This window comes from Anoplopoma fimbria, chromosome 23 (assembly GCF_027596085.1).
Source record: "Anoplopoma fimbria isolate UVic2021 breed Golden Eagle Sablefish chromosome 23, Afim_UVic_2022, whole genome shotgun sequence".
In the NCBI taxonomy this organism is placed as follows: Eukaryota; Metazoa; Chordata; class Actinopteri; order Perciformes; family Anoplopomatidae; genus Anoplopoma; species Anoplopoma fimbria.
Genome location: NC_072471.1, coordinates 5801586 through 5822684, shown reverse-complemented (window position 1 = coordinate 5822684; position 21099 = coordinate 5801586). Strand labels below are relative to the sequence as shown.

Genomic DNA, 21099 nt, shown 5'->3' with positions numbered 1-21099 from the left:
CGAATCCCAAACGGTCTGTGACCCCAATCTCGTTACAGTCCCTCTCTGTAAGAAATGCATTATGGTCCCTCGGGGGATTAAAGAGAAAACATCTTTGTTTCGAAAGAGCATAACAATCTCGGGGCAAGAAGCCGGGTTCAGAGGAGTTTTGTATTTCACTGACGGGCATATTCCCCATTATAATTTCAGTTTCATTCTCGATACGAAATATCCTCATCGTTGAAAGAGAAAATGCTCGTCCTACCCAAGGTTTTAAATAAGTAAATATACCACACAAATGACACAGGGGTGACGTAGAGTACTGACTAACAATGAAGACGGACGATCACGGAGTTGGTCGGTTGCGACATCTGTTACTTTTCTATTCTGGTTTCCGAGGCCAACCGATAAATGCATCAATATGGGATTGTCTTTAAGAAGCAGCCTTTCATCTTAGTTTCAAACCATATTGCTTTGAGTTCAAGTGCTAATGATTTTCCTCTATGTATGGTAATGGTGCACACATTGTTTTACCCCCTGGATCACCTTTAAATATAAAAAATATCTCAGTGAAACCCTCCAAAGAGCATAAAACAAAAACATGGAAAGAACATGGGAACTGCCGGTTGTTCCATGTATGAATTTATATGTAGCACCTATGTGGAATCGTGCTCAGTTAAAGAGCTTTGTTGTGTCTGGAATTTCCATATGCTTGTGTCAACTGAGATAATAGAAGCAGTAAATTCAGTTTTCATTACAGTGTTGCTATTGTGTCCTTGCTACTGTCTGCTGGCTACTTTCAATTTATTTTATCATATTGCTCTTTGAAAAAGTCATTACATCACTTACTAATTACTCAATATCCAAATTTATTAGGAACATAATTCTTCTTCATTCTATTTTCTTTTCTCCGGTAAAGGTGCCCTTCAACAACTCCAGTTTTCTCAAATGTATTTTTTGGCCCTTTGAGAACGACAAGCCGAGTGCCATAAAGTCTCATTACCTTAGAGAGCCGTATCTCTACCGGTGATATCTCCATAGGCAACTCACAACAAAACAATCTAGATTGATAAATAGCACTACAGGAATGAGGAAAATATGTACTTCTGTTATTGGGATGAACCGTCCCGTTAAAACATAAAGATACATTAGTCATTTTTCTCTGAATCAGATAATCTAAACCTAAGTGTTTGTGTCGTTATAGGGTTGTAAATGTAACTTTGTTGGCTCATCAAACAGTTGGAACGTTTCAAGCACATTTTTGATTATGTTCCATCAAAAGGACCTTAATCATCTCTGTTTTCCATAACTGTTCATAATTGTTATCTCTTATGGCTTGACGCTCCCAAGGCTCACTGTGATGGGTTTGGGCCCACTCGCTGTAGTTAATGTTGCCAGAAATCTTTATGCCTCTAGTGGAATGATTATCTAAAACACGTGCCCTAGTTGTGTTGAGGCTGTTTAAGTTATATTATGTGCTCGGAGCAGATAAATATTGAGGAGGGGATGTAGGCTAATGTTTTCGTAGTAACTTGCCTCTGCACTATACTTTTGCTCTGGTTTATGCTTTAAGATGCTTGTTTAAGAAAGGAGATGCACTTATGACTTCTGGTGACTAGTAGTTCTCTTGAATACCTATGTTGAATACACTTCCTGTAAATCGCTTTGGATAAAAGCGTCTGCTAAATGACTGTAATGTAATGTAATGTAATGAAATGAGCAAGAGAAATCTCTTTCTTTGACTGCAGGAAGTAATGCAGTTGAGGTGAAAAAGCTTTTGTCTGTCAGGAGGAATTTTAGCGTTTTAGAGATGAGTAACACCGCTTAAAGAGGAGTAAAGATTTAAATGAAAATTATTGTGAGTGAAACTGATGAAAAAAGTGTTTATGAAGGGTAATTTGAGATGGTTTTGAGGCTTATAGCCACAACTGGGTACATAAAGAATTATGTGTTTTTGAGGAGAAATTGGCAAACCTCAGGAAAAGTGTGGTTTGGTGGTTAAAAAAATGCTGATGTTGCCATCTTGTGAACTTTCCCAATGTATTTGAGCAATATAATGTTTTTACTCATTGCCAAAGAGTCTGTAGCCTTCTCAGAATTGGGGTAGGAGGGATCGAACTATTAGTCAAACAAAAGGAGGGCGTGAGCAAAGAGTCTCTTTCTGATTACAAGCAGATTTAAGTCACGAAAGCACTTAGTGGTCAACTCTGCAGATGTTGTGGATTTGAAACTGCTTTAAAGCCACAATTGAAGGCTCGAACCCAGTTATGTTGAACGGGATGAATTATAATTTATCTTTGGGTTTATAATGGTGTCCGGTTCAACGTTGACAGTAAATGACAGTAGATGTGCTGAAGACAGAGGATGAAATAGTAAAGCCTATCTTCTTACGCTGGGATGCTCTCCAGCTTTTACAATCCTTGAAGGGGAAGGAAAACATTCTCCTGGGAAATAGAAGAGCTTGCATGGCTTGTCCTTCATAATGAAAGGGTATTGAGGCACGCATAAGGCAGATTTATTTTTATCAGAAAGATTTATTAAAGGTATTGTCATTGCCAGTTAAGGGTCTGAGTTTGAAGTAGCTGCTAGCCAGAGTAACTCTGAGTAAGTTTGTTTTTTCTTTATTGCTATTAACGTTAGTTTTAATTGTTTTATAAAGCCAGTCTTTAATACTTGATACCACCCTTGCCTCTTGAACCACTTCTCATATTCGGAGAATGGCTTTGATTATTTTTAGGATGTCCCTCCTCCAATCGGGTCCCAGCGATGCACGATGCTGGTTGAGGCTGCTGCTGCTAACCCTTGGCTGCCCCGTATGCTTCGCAGGCCGCAGTCCACCTGCCCATCTGCCAAGACACGACCACGAAACCTCAGTCCCATGACCCTCCCTGTATACACACCATATGTGGATCCCAAAACACTGGTATCCATTGACAACAGGGCATACAAGTTTGCAAGCACAACTGCAAGATATATGTCAAAGCCGTAGATTTGTCATGCCAGATCTGGGAGTATGGCAACCGCAAACATAATCTCACAAGTTTCTTATCAGGCCAACCACATGCTGACTGCGAGCCCTCACAACTGCTCTGCACCATGGGCTTGAATTTCCACCTCAGTGCACTAAACTCACTTTGAAAGCATAGCTGCTTTTTGTGGCGTTAGATTACACTGAGAGGTTATCATACACTTTCTCTCTTAAACTACAAGGTGGACTTCTATATCAACTTAAAGCAGTTGTGGTGTAATACAAAACCCAAACCAAAGCTGGGGATCACACGAATCCCAAGCAGTTAGCCTTTCTACCTTTTGTAATCAATAGCCAATGAGTATCATCTTTCAGTGACCGGGGAGGTTTTTTTTTGTCTGTAGCCCAGAACAGCTGTCAGAACAGAAAATCAAACGTGGGTTTTTTCCGCAGCACTTGACTATGCGCTCATATTTCACCACAGCTCGTATCCGCTCTGACTGTGAAAAGCACTCTGGATGTGAGGTTGAACTTTCATCCACGTCCTCAGAATCTGTTTGTGCATGTTGAGGGGTTTGTGTTTCTCTTCCCCTGGTGATGGTGAAGCTGTCAGTAGTTAATGGTGTAAATGATCAGGTTGACGGAGCAGGTGTTGCCAGATTGGGAGGTTTTCTTCCCAATTGGGTTAGTTGCATTTAATTGGGCGGGCTGTAATTATTTTGTCTACTTTTTGGTATAATCAACAAAAGGTTGCCTGTATTCATGCCTGTTGTAAAACTGCAACTTTCTGTTTTTACTACATCGTTTTTGTCTGGTGTATAGTGTGTTAATTTGTTAGCTTTTGAGATGCTGGTAGGGAGATTTTTGATACAGCTCAGCTAGTTGTTTCGTTCTGTTTCCAACCTTTATTCTAAGCTAAGCTGAGCAATTGCGGGCTGTAGCTTTATTTTGTACCTTACAGATATGTCATTTCTTATCTAACTCTCTGCAAAAAAACAAACAGGTATATTTCCCAAAATATCTAAACATTCTTGAACCTTGCTAAGGTTTACCACACTCAGAGTTTCTCAAATAAACACCCTGGTCTAGATACTCAAGATAAAGTAAGAAATAAATGTCTTTGTATTGCAAAACACATTTTGTTTGGCCAATACCTATGATGAGGTGGATATTGTGCCAAGCAAGCTATGATGAAACTCCCATTCATCTCAGCATGGTATATTGACCACTATGCTTTGCATTGATTATATTATAAGTACCAGTAGCTTCACAAAACAAATATAGATTCATTAGCTTGGCAACCTTGGCACTGAACCCTAGCTGAGCACTGCACACACTCCTTCCATTTCGACGCATGGCCACTCCAGCTAACTCTTGTAAAATGTACTAATATGCATAAGGCTCTCTGGGTCAGAACAGGGCCAACGTTGTGTGGGGGAAAGTCGGCTTGTGCTTCTCACCTCATAAAAACCTGAGAGGGGGGGAGAAAGCGAGTTGGTGTGAGGGCTTGAGGGATTTAAGATTCAGGAAGGATCAGATAACAGCCCCTGCTACCCTTTACTCAAGGGCACAGTTATAGTGTTTGGTATTGAGATGTAGGAGGCGTGAAGTGATTATACTGGAAGCTCTGTCGCCTAAGTGTGCTACAGTTGGTATTTGTTTGCCTTCAATGTCTTTGTAGCATGATATCGGAGACATTCTAAAGACATTTTTCCGAAGCGGAACGTGTAGGAGGACATGAACGTGAGGGTTTTTAGATGGGTATGCTGTGATTTATCTCTAAATTCAGGATAGCATTTTGTACACATGTATAAAATGTCTCAGAAATCTTCTAATTCTTGTAAAACAAATAATTTGTTATTCTCTGCACATTAGGTTTATAAATGTTTAAAAGGGACATTCATATTTAATCCACATGATTTTATCTGCGGATGTAGATAGACGTTTTTCTTTTACTGTTTCCTCCTTATAAGCGCCCGATTGTGCAGAACAATGATGAACTAGATAATGCAGATAGAGGAAGTGTGGAGGTCTCAATGAAGCTGTACTATTTAGAGGTTCTCTCATTGTGTAATAGAGGGCTATTTAGAGGAGTGATGAAACAAGTTGCAAATTAAAGGATATGATAGTTATTACTATAGGTAGTTGGAAACAGAAGGAATTGGTGACTGTGGTTGAAAAAAATGGTTTGGAAAACAGGAAATCAGCATAGCTTGATACTAAGCTGTTCACAGTTGGAATTGAATCTTCCTGCATCACCATATGGCCACAGATTTTAGTTTTGTGGTCCACCATTTCCCGCCCAATGGAAACACACCAGTCCAGTCAGGTTTGGCTCTGTAATAAGCCAATTATTCTCTATTTAGAACCATAAAGCATGGCACCCTTCAATTTATGTATCCTCCTTCATTATCTAGGCAGGGACAGGAAACATTTAAGCCAATCTTCCCATTCTGTTGGTCTGCCCATGAAAGCATTGCTCAATGGCCTGCTCACCCATCTCACGGAGGGGAACTGAACTCCTCATTTCTGCACAATTGGTCTCCGTAGCTAATACTCTGGGCTTTCTGGAGATAAGGTAAATCGCTGTTTAAGTAAACATGACGCTCCTGACTGTAAGCAACCCACAGTGGAAGCCAGCCTTGATAAATGGGAGAAATCTGCATTTGATAATGGCTGTTTTCCTGCCTCAGTCACCCCGAGATAAACCAGCTCCGTATTTATCTTTTTTTACTGAATGTAATTTGTTTCTCACCATCATTCTGATATTCATGGATCAATGGCTATAGGGCAGGCGGTATGTTTACAGTGCTTTCAAGATGAGATGGGACACTGCAATTTATTTTTGATGTATGTTGGCTACCACATCACTTCACAGTTTACCCTTTCAGTTTATCATTTTCATCTTTTAATCTGGTGGACTGTATAGAAGGTCACTGAATTATGCATGTTTTGCTGTTGATAAGATCATGCCTGGGTTTATATGAGCTCTGTGATGCATTTTTTCAATTTCATTATGATAAGAAACACCAAACAGAGAGCTTGAACTGTCAATACTTTGATTGATCGAACCCCGGTCTTAAAGAAATTCAGTATCCTAAGGTAACATCCAAAGGCGCTGCCCTGATGTAGATTGGTATCTCTGCTCTGGTGACATGGCCAGCAGACAGATTCGAGGTCACCACTGAGTGTGACGGTGCCAGCTCATCCACCTCGCTGGGTGCATTTCATCAGAAAATCCACACAGACATTTTCCCCCGAAGGCTCACTCATTACCGTGATACCACATCCAGTCAATCCATTACCGAGACGGCTGACAGCGGCAATTTATTCTACACTCTGTGGCCTCACTGCTTTTTTTTTTTACTGCTTTGACCAGCAGCAACTACTCACTGATAGCTTTATCAGCACAAGTAACAAACCATGAGACATCCTTGTTGCAGACAGGATAGATGTCTGTCCGTAAAGCGGAATGACCCATCCTCGTCCCTTTTTAACAGAGATATGGAGATGCATGCTATCTTTTACTTATTTCTGGAGAGTTGGCTTCATAATGTGGCAGTACACCATCTGATCTTGTTTTACAGTTGTAGGGACGTTACAAGAAAAGTTTGAAATGTTGGGAAATACTCTTATTCTGTTTCTTCCCGAGAGTAAGATGAGTAGATTGACACCACTCTCACGTCTGTGCGCTCAAAATGAAGCCACCACAAGTCTGCTGGCTAACTTAGCTTAGCACAAAGACTGGAAAAAGAGAGAAACCGCTATCCTGGCTTTGTCTAAAGTCCACAAAATCTGCCTACTTGCATCCTCATGTCAGTACTCTTAAAACCGTGGAAATGTTTTGGAAGAGTTCCTTCCATCAGTGCTCTCTATAGCTGTGAATTATATGTTGAATAACAAAAGGAACAACTTGGCTACAATCACTTGTAACCCGGTCTGCCATACACATGTCATGACGTTGTAGGATGACATCATGTCTGCTTGTCCCTCTAGTCCATATCTGAGGGGAATATGGTACCTTTATTATGTAACACGATGCATTTTATGGTTTCATAATGGAGTTTTTTGCAGCATTTGAAACAAGGCTATATATTTTGGAACCCCTGCTGATAGCTTGACAGACTTGGAATATATTAAACCTCCTGCAAGGCATTGCATCTGACATATTTCATTATTGCGCTGGATTCTGTTTGTTTCATAATTCATACGCTATAAATACTTGTGCTGGCCTTTGGATATTTGATAGAATTATTGCATTGTTAAGGTGTTTTAGAGCTGACTGAAAACGTGGCTTGACTTAAAAGTACCTTTGAACCACTTCAGCCAGCTTTTGCTTTGTCCTAAGTTAAGGGTCAAATGGATGGGGTTTGACTTCATTGGTTCCAATGTGAGAGTCGAGTTCAGGCAAATGGTTTCGTTGTACCAGCCGTGTTCAACAGATCACAGATCAGAATGTGAAAAGATGTTAGATAATTAGCACAGATCCTTGAAAAGAAGACAGATTTGGTTTGGGTTGGCCCCTGTGGTACCCCTCTATAGCTACAGTTTCTCTCTGGCTAATGCTGGAATGTGACAACTGGTCACGGCAGAAGAAAGGAGGGCCTATTCTGGATTGGATACAGTGCCGTACGGCCTGTTAGTGCAGCATACTTGGCCGTTACAAATGCTGCATGTGAATCTGACCACTGAGAGCTGTTGAAGCAGAAAGAAGCCTCGCTGCTCCTGAGTGTGACACTGTTTTTCTGCACTCATACCCATTCTTTACATACAGCATAAAGACACAAATCCTCTACATTCTTAATGCATTTTTGAAAAATTCCGGATCAGATTACAAACCAATTCTGGTGGAGGATTTAAGTATTTTTTTTTTTTCATATCAGAGAAAGAAGGCTTTTGAGCAGGAACAGAATGCACCATTGTTTCTCCAGCTGCTCCGTTCTTGGCAGCGCTGCAACACTCAGATGATCCACTGGCTCCGTGATTTGTCATCAGCAATTAATGTTGTCCTCATTATGATCTCGGCCGCAGATCAAAAATGATCCAGTTTCTCAAAGGGACGCAGAACTTTGAACAAAAGTTTGATCTTCATGGAACAGACGTGAAATATGGACTCCTCATATCCACATTTGATTAGCCTTCAGTAAAAGAACTCTTTCATTAACTATTTATACCGGTGTGCTATTTTATAGCAGAACAAGAGTCGGGTATACACAAGTTCAATCTTCAAGATACAAGTTTTTGGGGTTTGGTGCACAGATTTTTTGTTCAGAATGGAAAAAAAGGAACCTCTTGCCAACAGACCCAGCTAGACAAGCCAAAGTCTGCCATGCTGTTGATTCAAGTAAATTGTGTGCCTGCAATCCTCTGTTTAGGGTATTGTTGGGTATTGTTGATGCAGAGTGTACACGCCTAGTGCTCTGCGAGTGTGTGAGTAAATTTGAATATGTGTTCATGCAAATTATACAGCTGGACTAAGGTGAAGAGTGAGCCGAGATCATTGGCTGTCCTTTTCTGTGCCGTGACTCTTCAGGACCCTTCAACGTTCATCTGTTCCCTGTAGAGAAAAATCAATGCCAGGCAATATATTTGTCCTCGGTGTTCCAAGTCCCTCCATTTTAATTCAAGTGTGGGAGTGAGGCTTCGATAATGATGAGTGTAGGTGGCTGGAGGTTTTTTATAGGTCACTGTGCCAACACCCGCAGCTTTGCTGGAACTAGGCCAGTGGAATTGATTGTAGAAGCAGAAGGTAAGATGCATTAAGGAGGTAAGGGAAAAGGGAATAGGCGTTGTACCTGGTGCTGAAACAAATACATGATCATAAGCTGGTGATGGTAAAGTAGTCATGCCACTGGAGGTGTAATAGTGACCTCTGGAGAATACTTGGACAGGAAGATGGCTCATTTTAATGAATGAGAAGTAACAGTTTGAATTAATTCAAACGCATGTAGCCTTATCCTAAAATATGGCTGTGTCTAAATAAGCCACTATTTACTACTATTGTGTACTATATGTTTCTGTGTGAAAAATGTGCAGTATTGTGCCCTCGAAAATTATTTTATGGAAATAAGTACTATCCACAACATTTTATAGAGCCCTTTACAATTACAATTGCAGTTTTCATTTTTCATAGCATTTGCTTGACACCTCATTAAATAATTAAACATAAGTGTTGGATGGAAGTCTCAGAAATGTACTGTCACTTTTGAGTGTCCATTATGTAAGGAGCAGTAAAGTAGTAACTTTAAAAATCCATTTTCAATAATTCCAGCAAGCGCACTTCTCTATCTTAACAATCCCATTTTTTCAATGCGAAAAATCCATTTAGAGTAGAGTAGACTACTGACTGTCCCTTATTCAGAGAGGGATTATAAGGTGACATCCCTGTTGAGCAGTTCTGCATATTACAGTTTGACAGTGAAAAGCAGCAAATTACATCCCAGCAAAATAGCATAACTTTGCATAAATTCTCGCAGATGAATCAATGTTGTATTTGCAGAAGCGACATCTGTCTGGCATTTTAAATCATATCATCAGCCTGCACACAGCTGTGATTTATGTATTGTTTGGCACAGCCAGAAAACAGCACTCGATCCGTTTTTAATCAGGCGTCACATTTATCACTGCGGATGCAGGCGACTCAGGGAGGCCACCCTAATTACCCGTCCACAGTCAGACACTGTAATCAACAGTCGAGGCCATGTTGGATGCAGAACTTGGACAGACTGATTGGCTGCTCATTTTTTTTCTGGTAACATGCCGGAGGTTGTTTTCTGTTTGGATCCCACCGTGGGGATGGATGGATGGATGGATGGATGGAGGGTGTTAAAGTTGGCCACTGTTTCGCTGATAAGAGCTGGATGTGTGGGGAGCCAAAGAATTTACAAACCCTTTAAAACTCTCAGCATCCATTGCTCCTGGATATTGGCTCATTTAAATGTGCTTCTCACTGTGGATGTTGTCGGGCACAGTACCATACTGTTGGCATATGGCGTTTTTATTGGGTGAGGCGTTTTTTTAAATACCTATGAATTTCACATTAAGAGCTCCAATCTTAATGTGTAAGGGAGGAACAAATATCTATTAGAACCATTTTCTAAAGACGTTCCTGGTAGTTTTTGGGAGGTGCAAAACTGTAATTTGCTTTTGAAAAAAAATGAGCTTTACACTCCCCAGACCTCCCTCTCAAGTGTTTTTCAATACAACTACTTTCACACATATTTCTTTTTTTAAAGGTACAAATACTCTAGTGGAAGGTCTGCTTTTAAACTTGCTTCAAATAGCTGCTGTTCTGTATGGACAAACTGTCACAAGGACTTCTTTTGCATCTGCAGTTGTACATTTAGTTTTCATGTTCATCATATAAAACCTTGATTAATTACGCAGCTTTTTTGAGCCGGTCTTTTCCTTTCACTGTATCTGATGTATTTATGCCCTGGGGAGAGAGCATTAGTTTTATTAGCCATTGATTTCCCATAGCCTTCCCCTTGCTGCGGGCAGAGGATCCATCATTGCCTTTTATTGACACCATCACTCAGGGGACTCTGTGGTGGGCCCTGCCTCCTTTTTAGCTGAGGTGGCAGTTTTGGCATTGTTGTAAGATCACCTCTATTTTGTGCAACCATCTAATGGGGGAAGCAATCAATCAATCACTTGGATGGAGATAAAGACTGTGTAATCAATCTGCTGAAGAATAGATGAAGGAGTTGCACTCTCGATGATTGGGTTCATAACTTTTAACCACAAAAAGCTTTGTGTTTTAAGAAATGTCTACGTCAGATATACTCTAATGACTGTGGATCTGTTTTCCACACTTATGAGGTAATAAACCAATTTTGATTATCAGTTGGTCAGACACAATATTGCATCACTCATCATTAAATATGTACTTTTGTTGCAGAGAGTCAGATGAGAAGATGGATACAACTCTTATGTCTGTCAGTTAGCTTAGCTTAGCATAAAGAGGGGGGGAGTTCTTCTTGTCGTAGTGAGCTTAGAGTTGTTTTATTGGGCTTATTTGTGATCTTTGGACAAAGCTGGAGTAGCTGTTTGCCCCTGCTTTTGGCCTTTTTAGGCTAAGCTAATCAACTCATTTTTGGCAAGAAAGCAAATAAGAGTATTTCTTTGAATTTGTAACTATACTTTAAGTATTAAATATATCATTGCACAACAAGTGTACACATTTTGCTTTGCACATTGAGGTTACCGGTAGGTAGGTAAGTCTAAAGGATTAGTCATCAGTGGGCGTATCACAAAATTTGTTTGCAACTCAAACTTGAACCAGTCCACAGATGATTGCAGAGCGCTCTTCTTGTTGAAACACACAAACTCTTCTTGTACCTGAAATGTAAGCACATGTACAGCACATGCACAATGGCTGCGCTGTCCTTGGGTTTCTGCTTCAGATTTATAAACTGGAAAAACACGGTGGCCATTCTGGCAATCGTTTCCAATTTCCCAATCCGAGGTTGAACCATGCCTAATTCTTAGATCTACAATATCTATTTGAAGCAGTCATGAGATTGGGAAGTTCAGAGATGTGGTTCAACAATCATTAAGAATTCACCACTGTGCGTCACTACCCTCAATTTGCTGATTGTTCTGGCCTCCAACTGACTCCCAGTTGGCGCTTTTTAAAGTAATATCCTGAAAACAGAGCTTGTGGGTGCGTCAATGCTTGATACTCACTTATGAAACATAAAAACAGGCTTTAATATGACGTATTTATCGATCAGAATTGAACCAGTAATGGTCTATTACAGAGTTGACCCTGGCTTATTTGGAGTTAGTTGTTCTTGTAATCAGGAAGCCAGCTTCACAGGGTACATGGAAGTGAGTTCTTGGCCTGACAGAAGAAAGACAGCCAACTTCCTGACACTCTGCTCTGACTGTTTCAGCCTCTTTGAAGCCGGGAGCCCCCGGAAGAAATCTGTTTCTCCTGATTGGCTGCTCGGACAGACTGAGGATATAGAGGAGGCTTTATCTTAATCAGTTGACTGTTGGGCTCAGCTTGATGATGACACTAAAACACTGGAACCCAGTGATGAGGAGTAACTAACAACAAGTGTGTTCTTTTGATTATTAAAATTAATGAATAGTTATATTACTTATTTGGACAAATATTGATGTGAGTGGAACGTATCTGTGTTTCGTAATTATCCTCAGTCTTTTATCAAGTAGAAACATTGTATGTTGCAGTGGGTCTGTGAACAAATAAAATAACTGCAAATATCAACCTTTGCCGTTTTAGAAAAATAGAAATACAACATCTAAAATAGACTGCTTTGTGTACTTGGCTGTGCTGTCAGGCTACGTTCTTCTTGAAGAGTTAAAATAAGCCATTTAACTGGCCTTTTCATTGCAACAAACTTCAGGCTGGTTATTCTGCACCCTTGGGAAAAATGCTGGAAGCTGCAGGATGGGCTATTTTTAATCAATGAAAAGATAGATCCAGTATACTGAGCAAGAGAGATAAAATGTAGGTTGCTGCCTTGAATACAAAGTGAGTTGCATCCTCTGTGTCTCAGGTTTATTTCCAGTAATATATGTATTTGTATCAAAGAGATTGCCAGATTTTTCCTCATTTTTTTCATGTCATCAGTGCCCAGCTATGTTGAACCACATCCAGCAGCAGTTAATCACTGTTCACACATTTCAAACGATGGAAAGAAACAAATAATTGCATCTGAGAGCCGTGCATGAAATCTGTCAAATTTCGTCTTAGGCACCGGCAAAGGGAAGACGCTCTGCAGGGCTGAGGATAAATCTTTCACAACTAGGCCGCTGGAAGAATGACGGAGTTTTATGAATGCTATCTGGACATTTATGTATTTTTCCTCTCCACCCATATTCGTGCCAGTTTGGCATGGGACTGAGTGTGGGAAAGCTGCTGTGCCACTTCTGGGGGTTATTGTTCTGCCAGTGGTTTCTATGACGTATGATGTTTGAACACTCCCTTAATGCTCGCTTCCTGACCAGCCTACAGATATACAAACTAAACAGAAACAAAGTAAAAGCAAATATTCTATTAACGCTTTTGTGCATAGTCTGTCTCGCTGGCATAACCATTTAGTGAGGAGAAAAAACTCAAACGGGAACGGTATCTTTATTAAGGTAGAAGGAATATTGATGAGGTTATAAAATCAGAAAGCCAGAGCTCATCTTACTCTTTCATCTTCATCAGCCCTGCCATCATGCTGTGGCCACATACTGGCAGGATTATAGAAGCTGATAATCAGCCAATGAATGAATCACTCAGGCCCAGCCGGTGAGCCTAAAGACTTTACGCATGATCGTTCCACCTTGCACTGTGATGGATGGGTAGATACTTCGAGGATGGATCTCCACGTGTTCACTTCCCTCATGTGGTGGAGTACAATACACTCCCCCGCTGCAGTGACCATTGGCACTGAAATTTATGGGATTTTTTATCCTCAACCAGCTGTGGCGTTCACCGGGAACAAAGCCATGACCAGTGTTTTCCTTCCAACTCCAGCACCACATGGAATTAGAACACTGCTTTGTATAGATTACATATTGTGTCAATCTATGCCTTGAGCGCACATACACACAACTTTTAAATCAGATTACTCGTTGACCCCTGACCCCCGTGCATGTCTCAGGAACTCCATGATCACTTTCTAATCCTGTTAGAATTGGATTAACACAGAGGTGATCTGGACCCTGACACCGACCCACACATACACTCTCTCCATCTCCCTTTAATACACTGCCCATTTATCTCCCTGCTTGTGCTGGTAAGACAGAATCGAAATGATGATGATGGCATCAATAATTGGTAATGGATGCGATGAGAGACTCCTCTTCCAATGCAAATTGTTTTGAGCACTCAGATAAATGCGATGTCTTCAATCAATGTCAGTAAATCATCAACCATTTGTTCTTGGTCCTCTGGTTCTAAATGAATGAATGATTTGGTAGTTGGTAGTTGATAGTTGGTGCATTTGTCGGTAATATGTTTTTGGGCCTAGAAAATATGTGAAAACAGTGAAAAATTCACCGTTTTCTGAAGCCAAGATGGAAGTCACTTGATTTATCTGACCAACAGTCCAAAAATAAAAAAAATATTCAGTTTGCAATAATATTAAAAACTGAAAATCAGCAAATCCTCATGTTAGAGAAGCAGAAACCAGAGAATGTTTGTTGTTCTCACCTGAATTGACTTGATTTGTTGTTTTTGCAGTAGAGATAGTGACAATAAAGGAAACCTGAAACTGATAATGATATGCAGCAAAAGGTTCCCTATTGGAGTCCAACTGGGGACATTGCAGTTAAGGTGTATGGCCCTTTAAGTCTTCTGTGACTCCATACCATTTAAGAACAAAATGGGTGTAAATTCATGGTGATCCAGGTGGAATTTCACTTGTTTATAAAGGTGGCAGCTCTGTAATCATAGTGCTCATTAGTGGCACATTGTCCCCCGTGATTTGTTGTCCCTTCAGTACGGCGGACCCGTCTTCTCACACAGTCTTAATCATCTGTGTTTCTGTGCACAAAGCCAGCAGCATCGGTGATGTGTTTACTTCAGCAGCATGCCAGCCCAAGATGAGCATTGTGTGAATAGGACTGTCTGCCGCTCCGTGTCTGTGTGCTTAATTAGCACTCTTGCTCAGTGAGGAGATGGAAATGTAATAGTTCTTGGCCAGACAACGGGCACTGAAAATAACTTGGTACCACAGCAGACCAGTTCAGATGAGTTACATTCTAAAGGAGAGGAGAGAGATTAAAAGGATAAAGGTAGTAAAGTAACGGTAATTGGATAGGGAGGTAAAATGGATGGTTGAAATGATATTAACTTCATAAATACAAAAAATCAAGATAAAAGAATGAATGGAGGTGGCTAGAAAGAAAGACATAATGCAAACAAAAAAAAAAGAACAAAGAGGTGATGATGTCCTTTAAATAATGTCCAGATCCGTATCCATTAGCAGCGCTGATTTCAGGATGATTGGCTAATCCATCTCATTACTGCTGTCAGGGAGCCAGAGGATGCTCTCTGCTACTAAAGGTTGTAATTCAGCCGGTCCTGATTACTTTAAGCGATGGCAGTTTACACAGCAGATGTTTATTAGAGCGGAGCAGGCGGGCCCGTGCACATGCAGCAGACAGAGAGGCTGGACCAGAGCCCAAATATTTAAAACAGACTCAAGTGCGGTGTTTTGAAATGCAGTTAATATTGCTGTTCTATTAGTGGACGCAATTATTTAAACTAAAGGTGGGTTTGTTGAGGATGAGCACAGAGAGCAATGTACTTTGGTGTAGAGCCGTATGCGTTTGTGCATAAACTTATCAGAAATCTGTAAACTGAATTTAACACAGATGCAATAACAAAAACAACTATTTTTATAGGATGCAGTCTAATTGAATTCCCAGAATAAATATTGATATTGTTTGGGAGTAATTGGTTAGACTAGCTTACATTACTATATGCTAAAGTAGTTCTGCTTGTATTTGGTAAGTTGTGTACAGACATACTGTATATTCACATAGCTCTGTAGCTTTTTACGAGAAATTGGGCGATGTGATGCACATTCCTGTTTTCTTACTTCTCTGCTGATAGATGGTTGGTGGCAGCGAAACGCAAAGACATGTGGCAATCCGACAAAAAAATAAAATAATGAATGAAATTGACTTTGCTAATGTGTTGAGGAGTAAGATGCACTCACATTTGTTAGAGCTCAATGTTACATGCAATGCATTTTGGTGAGAAATATTTAAAACATTACTTTTCAGTAAGGAAACTCTGAAGACACCTATTTTACCAGAAGTAGCCACTTACATACAAACACCTTCTGATAATCTGATTAACAGTAATGTTGGTGACAGGTTAAGAATACTCAACCCGTAATTTATATGATTATTTTACATCGAAGAGAGCATAGTAGAAAATATGTGAACTTTATTCCCTTGAAACTGTAAACATTTAATTAAAATATTATCCTGACAGATCCTTTTATAGCTGCGGCACAAAGAGGCATGGAATATCTGCCCTGTAGATTCTGCTCCACCTTTGCTGTATTTTTGGAAGACGCAATCATTTCCATTACACCCCCCTAAATCACGGAGTTATCTTTAAAAAAAACAAAAACTCTTCCTCTCTTTGTCCACATCTCCTTTGGGACTGATGTAGTATAATAATGAATAATGGCTTTCACTTCATCTAATCAGTGCAGAGAAAATCTCATTGGGTCCCTTATATTTTGCACATTCAATGTATATTTAGGGACTGTAGGTTCCAACAAGAGGCCCAGTGTGTGTCTGTAGGCAGCCACTGCACATGAAAAAGCAAATCACTGGTGGTGAGATCACTGTTGGGGAGGTGGTGGAGTGCTAAATTTGCATATTGAAAAGAAACATACCCAAACACTGAACGACAGCCAATTTTCTCGTCACTAAAAGCAGTGGACAGGTGAAAGAAGGACCTCAGCCTTTTACAAAAGGTCCTAAAAAAAATGTCTCTTTTCAGCCCCTGATGGAAATCCCTCCGATTTTACCTCCCCCCCCACAAAAAAAAGAAGAAGAAAATTGAAAAGACCGAACCCGTCCTGTACTTTGAGGATTGTGAATAGAGTGCCCCCGCCAGCCTGCCTGCCTGCCTGCCTGCCTGCCTGCCTGCCCCACATACGGGGGCTGAATACAAAAGACCCCCCTATGTAAAATGCAATCACTACGGGAGACCACTCTATCTGCACGGCTGCAGCGACAGGTCTCAATGAAGCCGTCAGCACGGGCTCTACTGTCACACACACATGTGCACACACTCACACACACAAAGACAGACACCTTGCATGTGGCTATTTATTTATTTAGCCCTTATAGCCACAACACACACACACACACACACACACACACACACACACACACACACACACACACACACACACACACACACACACACACACACACACACACACACACACACACACACACACACACAACCAGTACTTTCAACCCATTCCCCTCATGGCCAATGCTTTCTTTTCAGCCTCCAGTGGCGGGCAGGAAAAGGGAGGGAGATGAGTGGCTGGTGCTGATTTGAATATTTAAATTATTTATCAGCAGAGAGTATTGAGATCCAAGGCATACCAGGGGACCAGAGGGAGCTGGGTGAGGGTGAATATAGCCATGTTTGGATTTGATAGTGTGCTGTTATTGCCCGAGGGGACACTGGAAAGTGGAAAAAACATGGCCACAATTGCAGATTTTGGTGGACATGGTATTTCTTTTGTTTCAGCAATGAATCAAAATCTATTATGTGCATTTTTAAAGCTGAGTCGGTGTTGTAATGTGAGATTGCGGAGGTCTCTCAGGACATTAATTTCAATACGGCATTAATACAACATGTTCATAATCTTTACATTTCAATATATGTTTATTGCTCCTTTATCCCCACAGTTATATCATACTCGTACTGTTCTGGGACTGTAAAACATTTTATAAATAATAGCTCACTGTGGAACTACAGTAAAAAAAAAAAAATGGGTTTGTTAACTGAATGATGTAATGCTTTGAGTCCTTAGAAATTTCAGACAAGGGAGAGTTCCCCTTTGGCCTGTTGCAACTCAGAGCCTGAGAAGCACACTTTCCCTGACTGAGAACAATCCTGGGAAATGAAGGAATTTACTAGAGCTCATGTGATGACAGGGCTGTTGAAAGAAAATACATTTAAACTAGGACTTACACATTGAGCATCAAAACCGGATTTATCTGAAATATTTTATATTCGCATTGGTCAGTCTTTCCCTTTCTACTTTTTCTGCTCTCATGCTGGCTACAGGCTGGCAGCTCGAGCTCTCCCTCCTCTTTCTTTATGCGCTCAGCACTAAGTTGCAATCTCTAGACAAAGGAAGTCCTCGGCTGGCCCCCTGTCGCTGTCTTTTCCCTCTCTGGTGCGCCATGCACGAGAACAGAAACAACGCTGATCGTAATCAAGCCCTGAGAAAGTAGATTGCCATGAGGGCCAGTTTGAACAAATCTTAGAAACACAAATGTTAAGACATTCATTCTCCAATATCCACACGTTTTGATGCTGCGACATGCAAAAAACATTATTGCCTGATACAAAAATCAGTATGCGTTGTGGTTGTCCTTGAAGGTCAGAACACGTGGTTGTCCTTGTGTTAATGGTTTCTTTTATAATGAATCAGTTTTACTTTCACTTGAAGGTGATTTGAAATATGATTTTCTTTGATCTTGCATTCAAAATGTATTCAGCATACAAAAAGTCCACTGTCCTTGTTCTGTCAGGTAGCCTTCCTATTTTCTTCTGGCAGGCTGCATAGATTCAGGAAAACCGATTTTTACAATGTTATTTTAAATTTTTAACTGATGCAATCCGAATTTACTGAATCATTTTGCCTGTTGTTGTTGCTTGTGTGTCTGATATTCAACAAACTTCCCTATGCCACTCCGAGCGCCGTTAAAAACGTAATAAATTAATTATTGTTATAAAATATATAAATTAAACCGATATTGATAAGCCTGATACATGCTAGAAGCTAATGAAATCATGTGTCTCAAAGTCAGTAGACCGTTGACTGACAGAACATGGAACAATTCTTTACATTAAGCTGAAAAATGAAAAATGCAATCCTTTTAAAGTTGACAATCAGTGTGTTAATATCTATGCCAGCGGTATCTTTTACTTATTTTATTTATAATACTGTATCTTGTGGGGGATTCTCCCTTTCGACTCTGAGTTGTTGTAGCTGCCATCCATCACTCTCCATGTGGTGAACCTCATCTGTTGCAGTCTGTGAGTGAACACGAATGAGCTTGTGTCACCAGTAATGATGCCCTAATTATGAAAATCCACAGCAGCCTTGGGGGTGTGAAACCACCTGAGTGAGTGAGAGTGTGTGTGTGTGTGTGTGTGTGTGTGTGTGTGTGTGTGTGTGTGTGTGTGTGTGTGTGTGTGTGTGTGTGTGTGTGTGTGTGTGTGTGTGGGTGTGTGTGGGTGTGTGTGGGTGTGGGTGTGTGTGTGCCGATACCTGTGACATATGTACATGCTGTGAGTGCGACAGAGAGCAACAAAGCACACGTCTGTGTATTAATCACACACTCTGTGGCCTGTTTATTACATTTGGCGTCCTCATTGCATTTGTCTATTAAACTTCACTTATGACTGTATCATCAGCAATGTGGAAAACATATTAATCCATAAGAGGCCGTACTGTACATACTGTGTGTGTGTGTCCAACTAAAAGTCTTTGGAAAAGTAATGATTTGTTAATACTTACATGTTAAAATGCTTAGTTTAGAATATGTCTATGTATATACCATCCGTCACTTGACTAATTTGCTAGTGGTGACGTAAAAACCCAACTTTGCAGTTCCCCACAAAGATTCATTTATAGCAATTTCCAGTTCATTGGTGGGTTTTTTTTTTTTTTGGGCCCACACCTTTTCTGTTTAAAAAACAATCCAAAATAAATAATAAATAAATGTAGCCTTTCATTTTGTATCATATTGAAGATATTATTTCATGAACTTGGTGCTTAATATTCTTTTTTTTTTCTGCTCCTTTAGCCGAGCCATTAAGACCAACCAGGACCTTCTTCCTGAGACTCCGTGGACCAACATCCTGTTTGACGACTTCTGGGGCACCCTGCTCACTCACAGCGGCAGCCACAAGTCCTACCGTCCACTCTGCACCCTCTCCTTCCGCCTCAACTACACCCTGCATGCCCTGCGGCCCTGGGGCTACCACCTGCTGAACGTGGTGCTGCACGGCCTGGTCACCGCCCTCTTCACGGCCTTCAGTCGCCCGCTGCTCGGCGGAGGACTGTGGAGCCTGCTGGCCGGCCTTCTCTTCGCTTCTCATCCGGTTCACACTGAAGCGGTCTCTGGCGTGGTTGGGAGGGCGGACGTTGGCGCTGCTTTGTTCTTTCTGCTGTCTCTTCTCTGCTATGTGAGGCACTGTGGACTTCGCAGGGACCCACATGGGGCTTTTCAGACCTGGCCATGTGGGGGAAGCTCAGTCGGCTGGTGCTGGGGCTGGATGCTGGGCAGCCTGTGGTGTGCAGCAGCCAGTATGCTGTGGAAGGAGCAAGGGGTGACGGTGCTGGCCGTGTCGGCTGTTTACGACCTCTTCGTGTTCCAGAGACTCCGGTTGCGCCAGGCGCTTCTCCTCCTGCTAGGAAAGGTAAATGAATGCGTGCCACGAGGGCCGGCGTGTTCACAGGCTCTTGGCGTCCCCACCAGTTTCCTTTTCATCCCCTCAAAGGCATACCTCATCCAGCCAGCTGTTATGTTTCCTGTGTGGTGGATTTAGTTTTGTGTGTGCAGGCTGTTTGCTTTTCATTAGGAGTGTAATTAGAAAAGCTGTTTGTCGATGCGAAAAGCGCACAGTTGGTGAATGAAAAGTAAGCCATTGTCATTTGTCATCTGCTAAACAGGAAGAAAATATATGCACAGGGGAAGTTTTCCACTTCCTCGCAACGCTGCCACCAACTTCAGCATGCTGCAGTAAAAAGATTCACATTAATGCGAGGGATTTAAGATTAGGATCTCGGCCTCATTATGTTTGTTTGTTTGTTTCGAGGAAAAAAAAGAGCAGTAGCAGAGGAAAAGCTATTTTCAGGGCGAGTTGGTTTTTTTGTTCAATATAAGGTGACAAAAGGTATGTGCAGAAAAACAACACGTCCTACTCCGGTAAATGATTTATTTCCACTTGTCGAGTAGACTTTACAAACAATGTACACACATATAGACGCACTATTCTTCTTCTGCAAGATTCCATTTTCACCTTCAAACTCAAGTTGTCTGGGGAGGACAACCTTGACGCCGTGACTCATCTGATTATGGGGATCAGTGTTTGACTGGAAAAGCTCTTCTCGTAGGCACTCAACATTTGATTAGAGGAACTGCTCCTTAGCCAACGTGATGGCCCTCGTAAAAAGGCATAACTAGCGTAATAAAAAGTCCCCTTGGGTTTACTGAGCAAGGACAGTCTCTCAGTGGTGTGTGTGTGTGCATGGGAGTCTTTTTTTATAGTTGATTCTTCTTGAGGAAACATCTATAAATACCTCTTTTTATAGCAAGGTTTGTGATGTAACCTTGCATAGTTCATGACAAATGTCCTATGGAACTTCCTGGTGTATGCAGACCGCAGCGCAGAACAAACTTTAGCG

General features: G+C 41.1%; 1 protein-coding gene across 1 annotated transcript in view; it reads left to right on the top strand.

Moving 5' to 3' along the window:
• LOC129112492 (protein O-mannosyl-transferase TMTC2-like) overlaps window positions 1-21099 on the top strand; it is a 50348-nt gene that overhangs the window by 3643 nt on the left and 25606 nt on the right. The window contains 1 exon segment of the mRNA XM_054624611.1: window positions 19496-20111. Within this exon segment, the coding sequence (XP_054480586.1) occupies window positions 19496-20111 (616 nt within the window).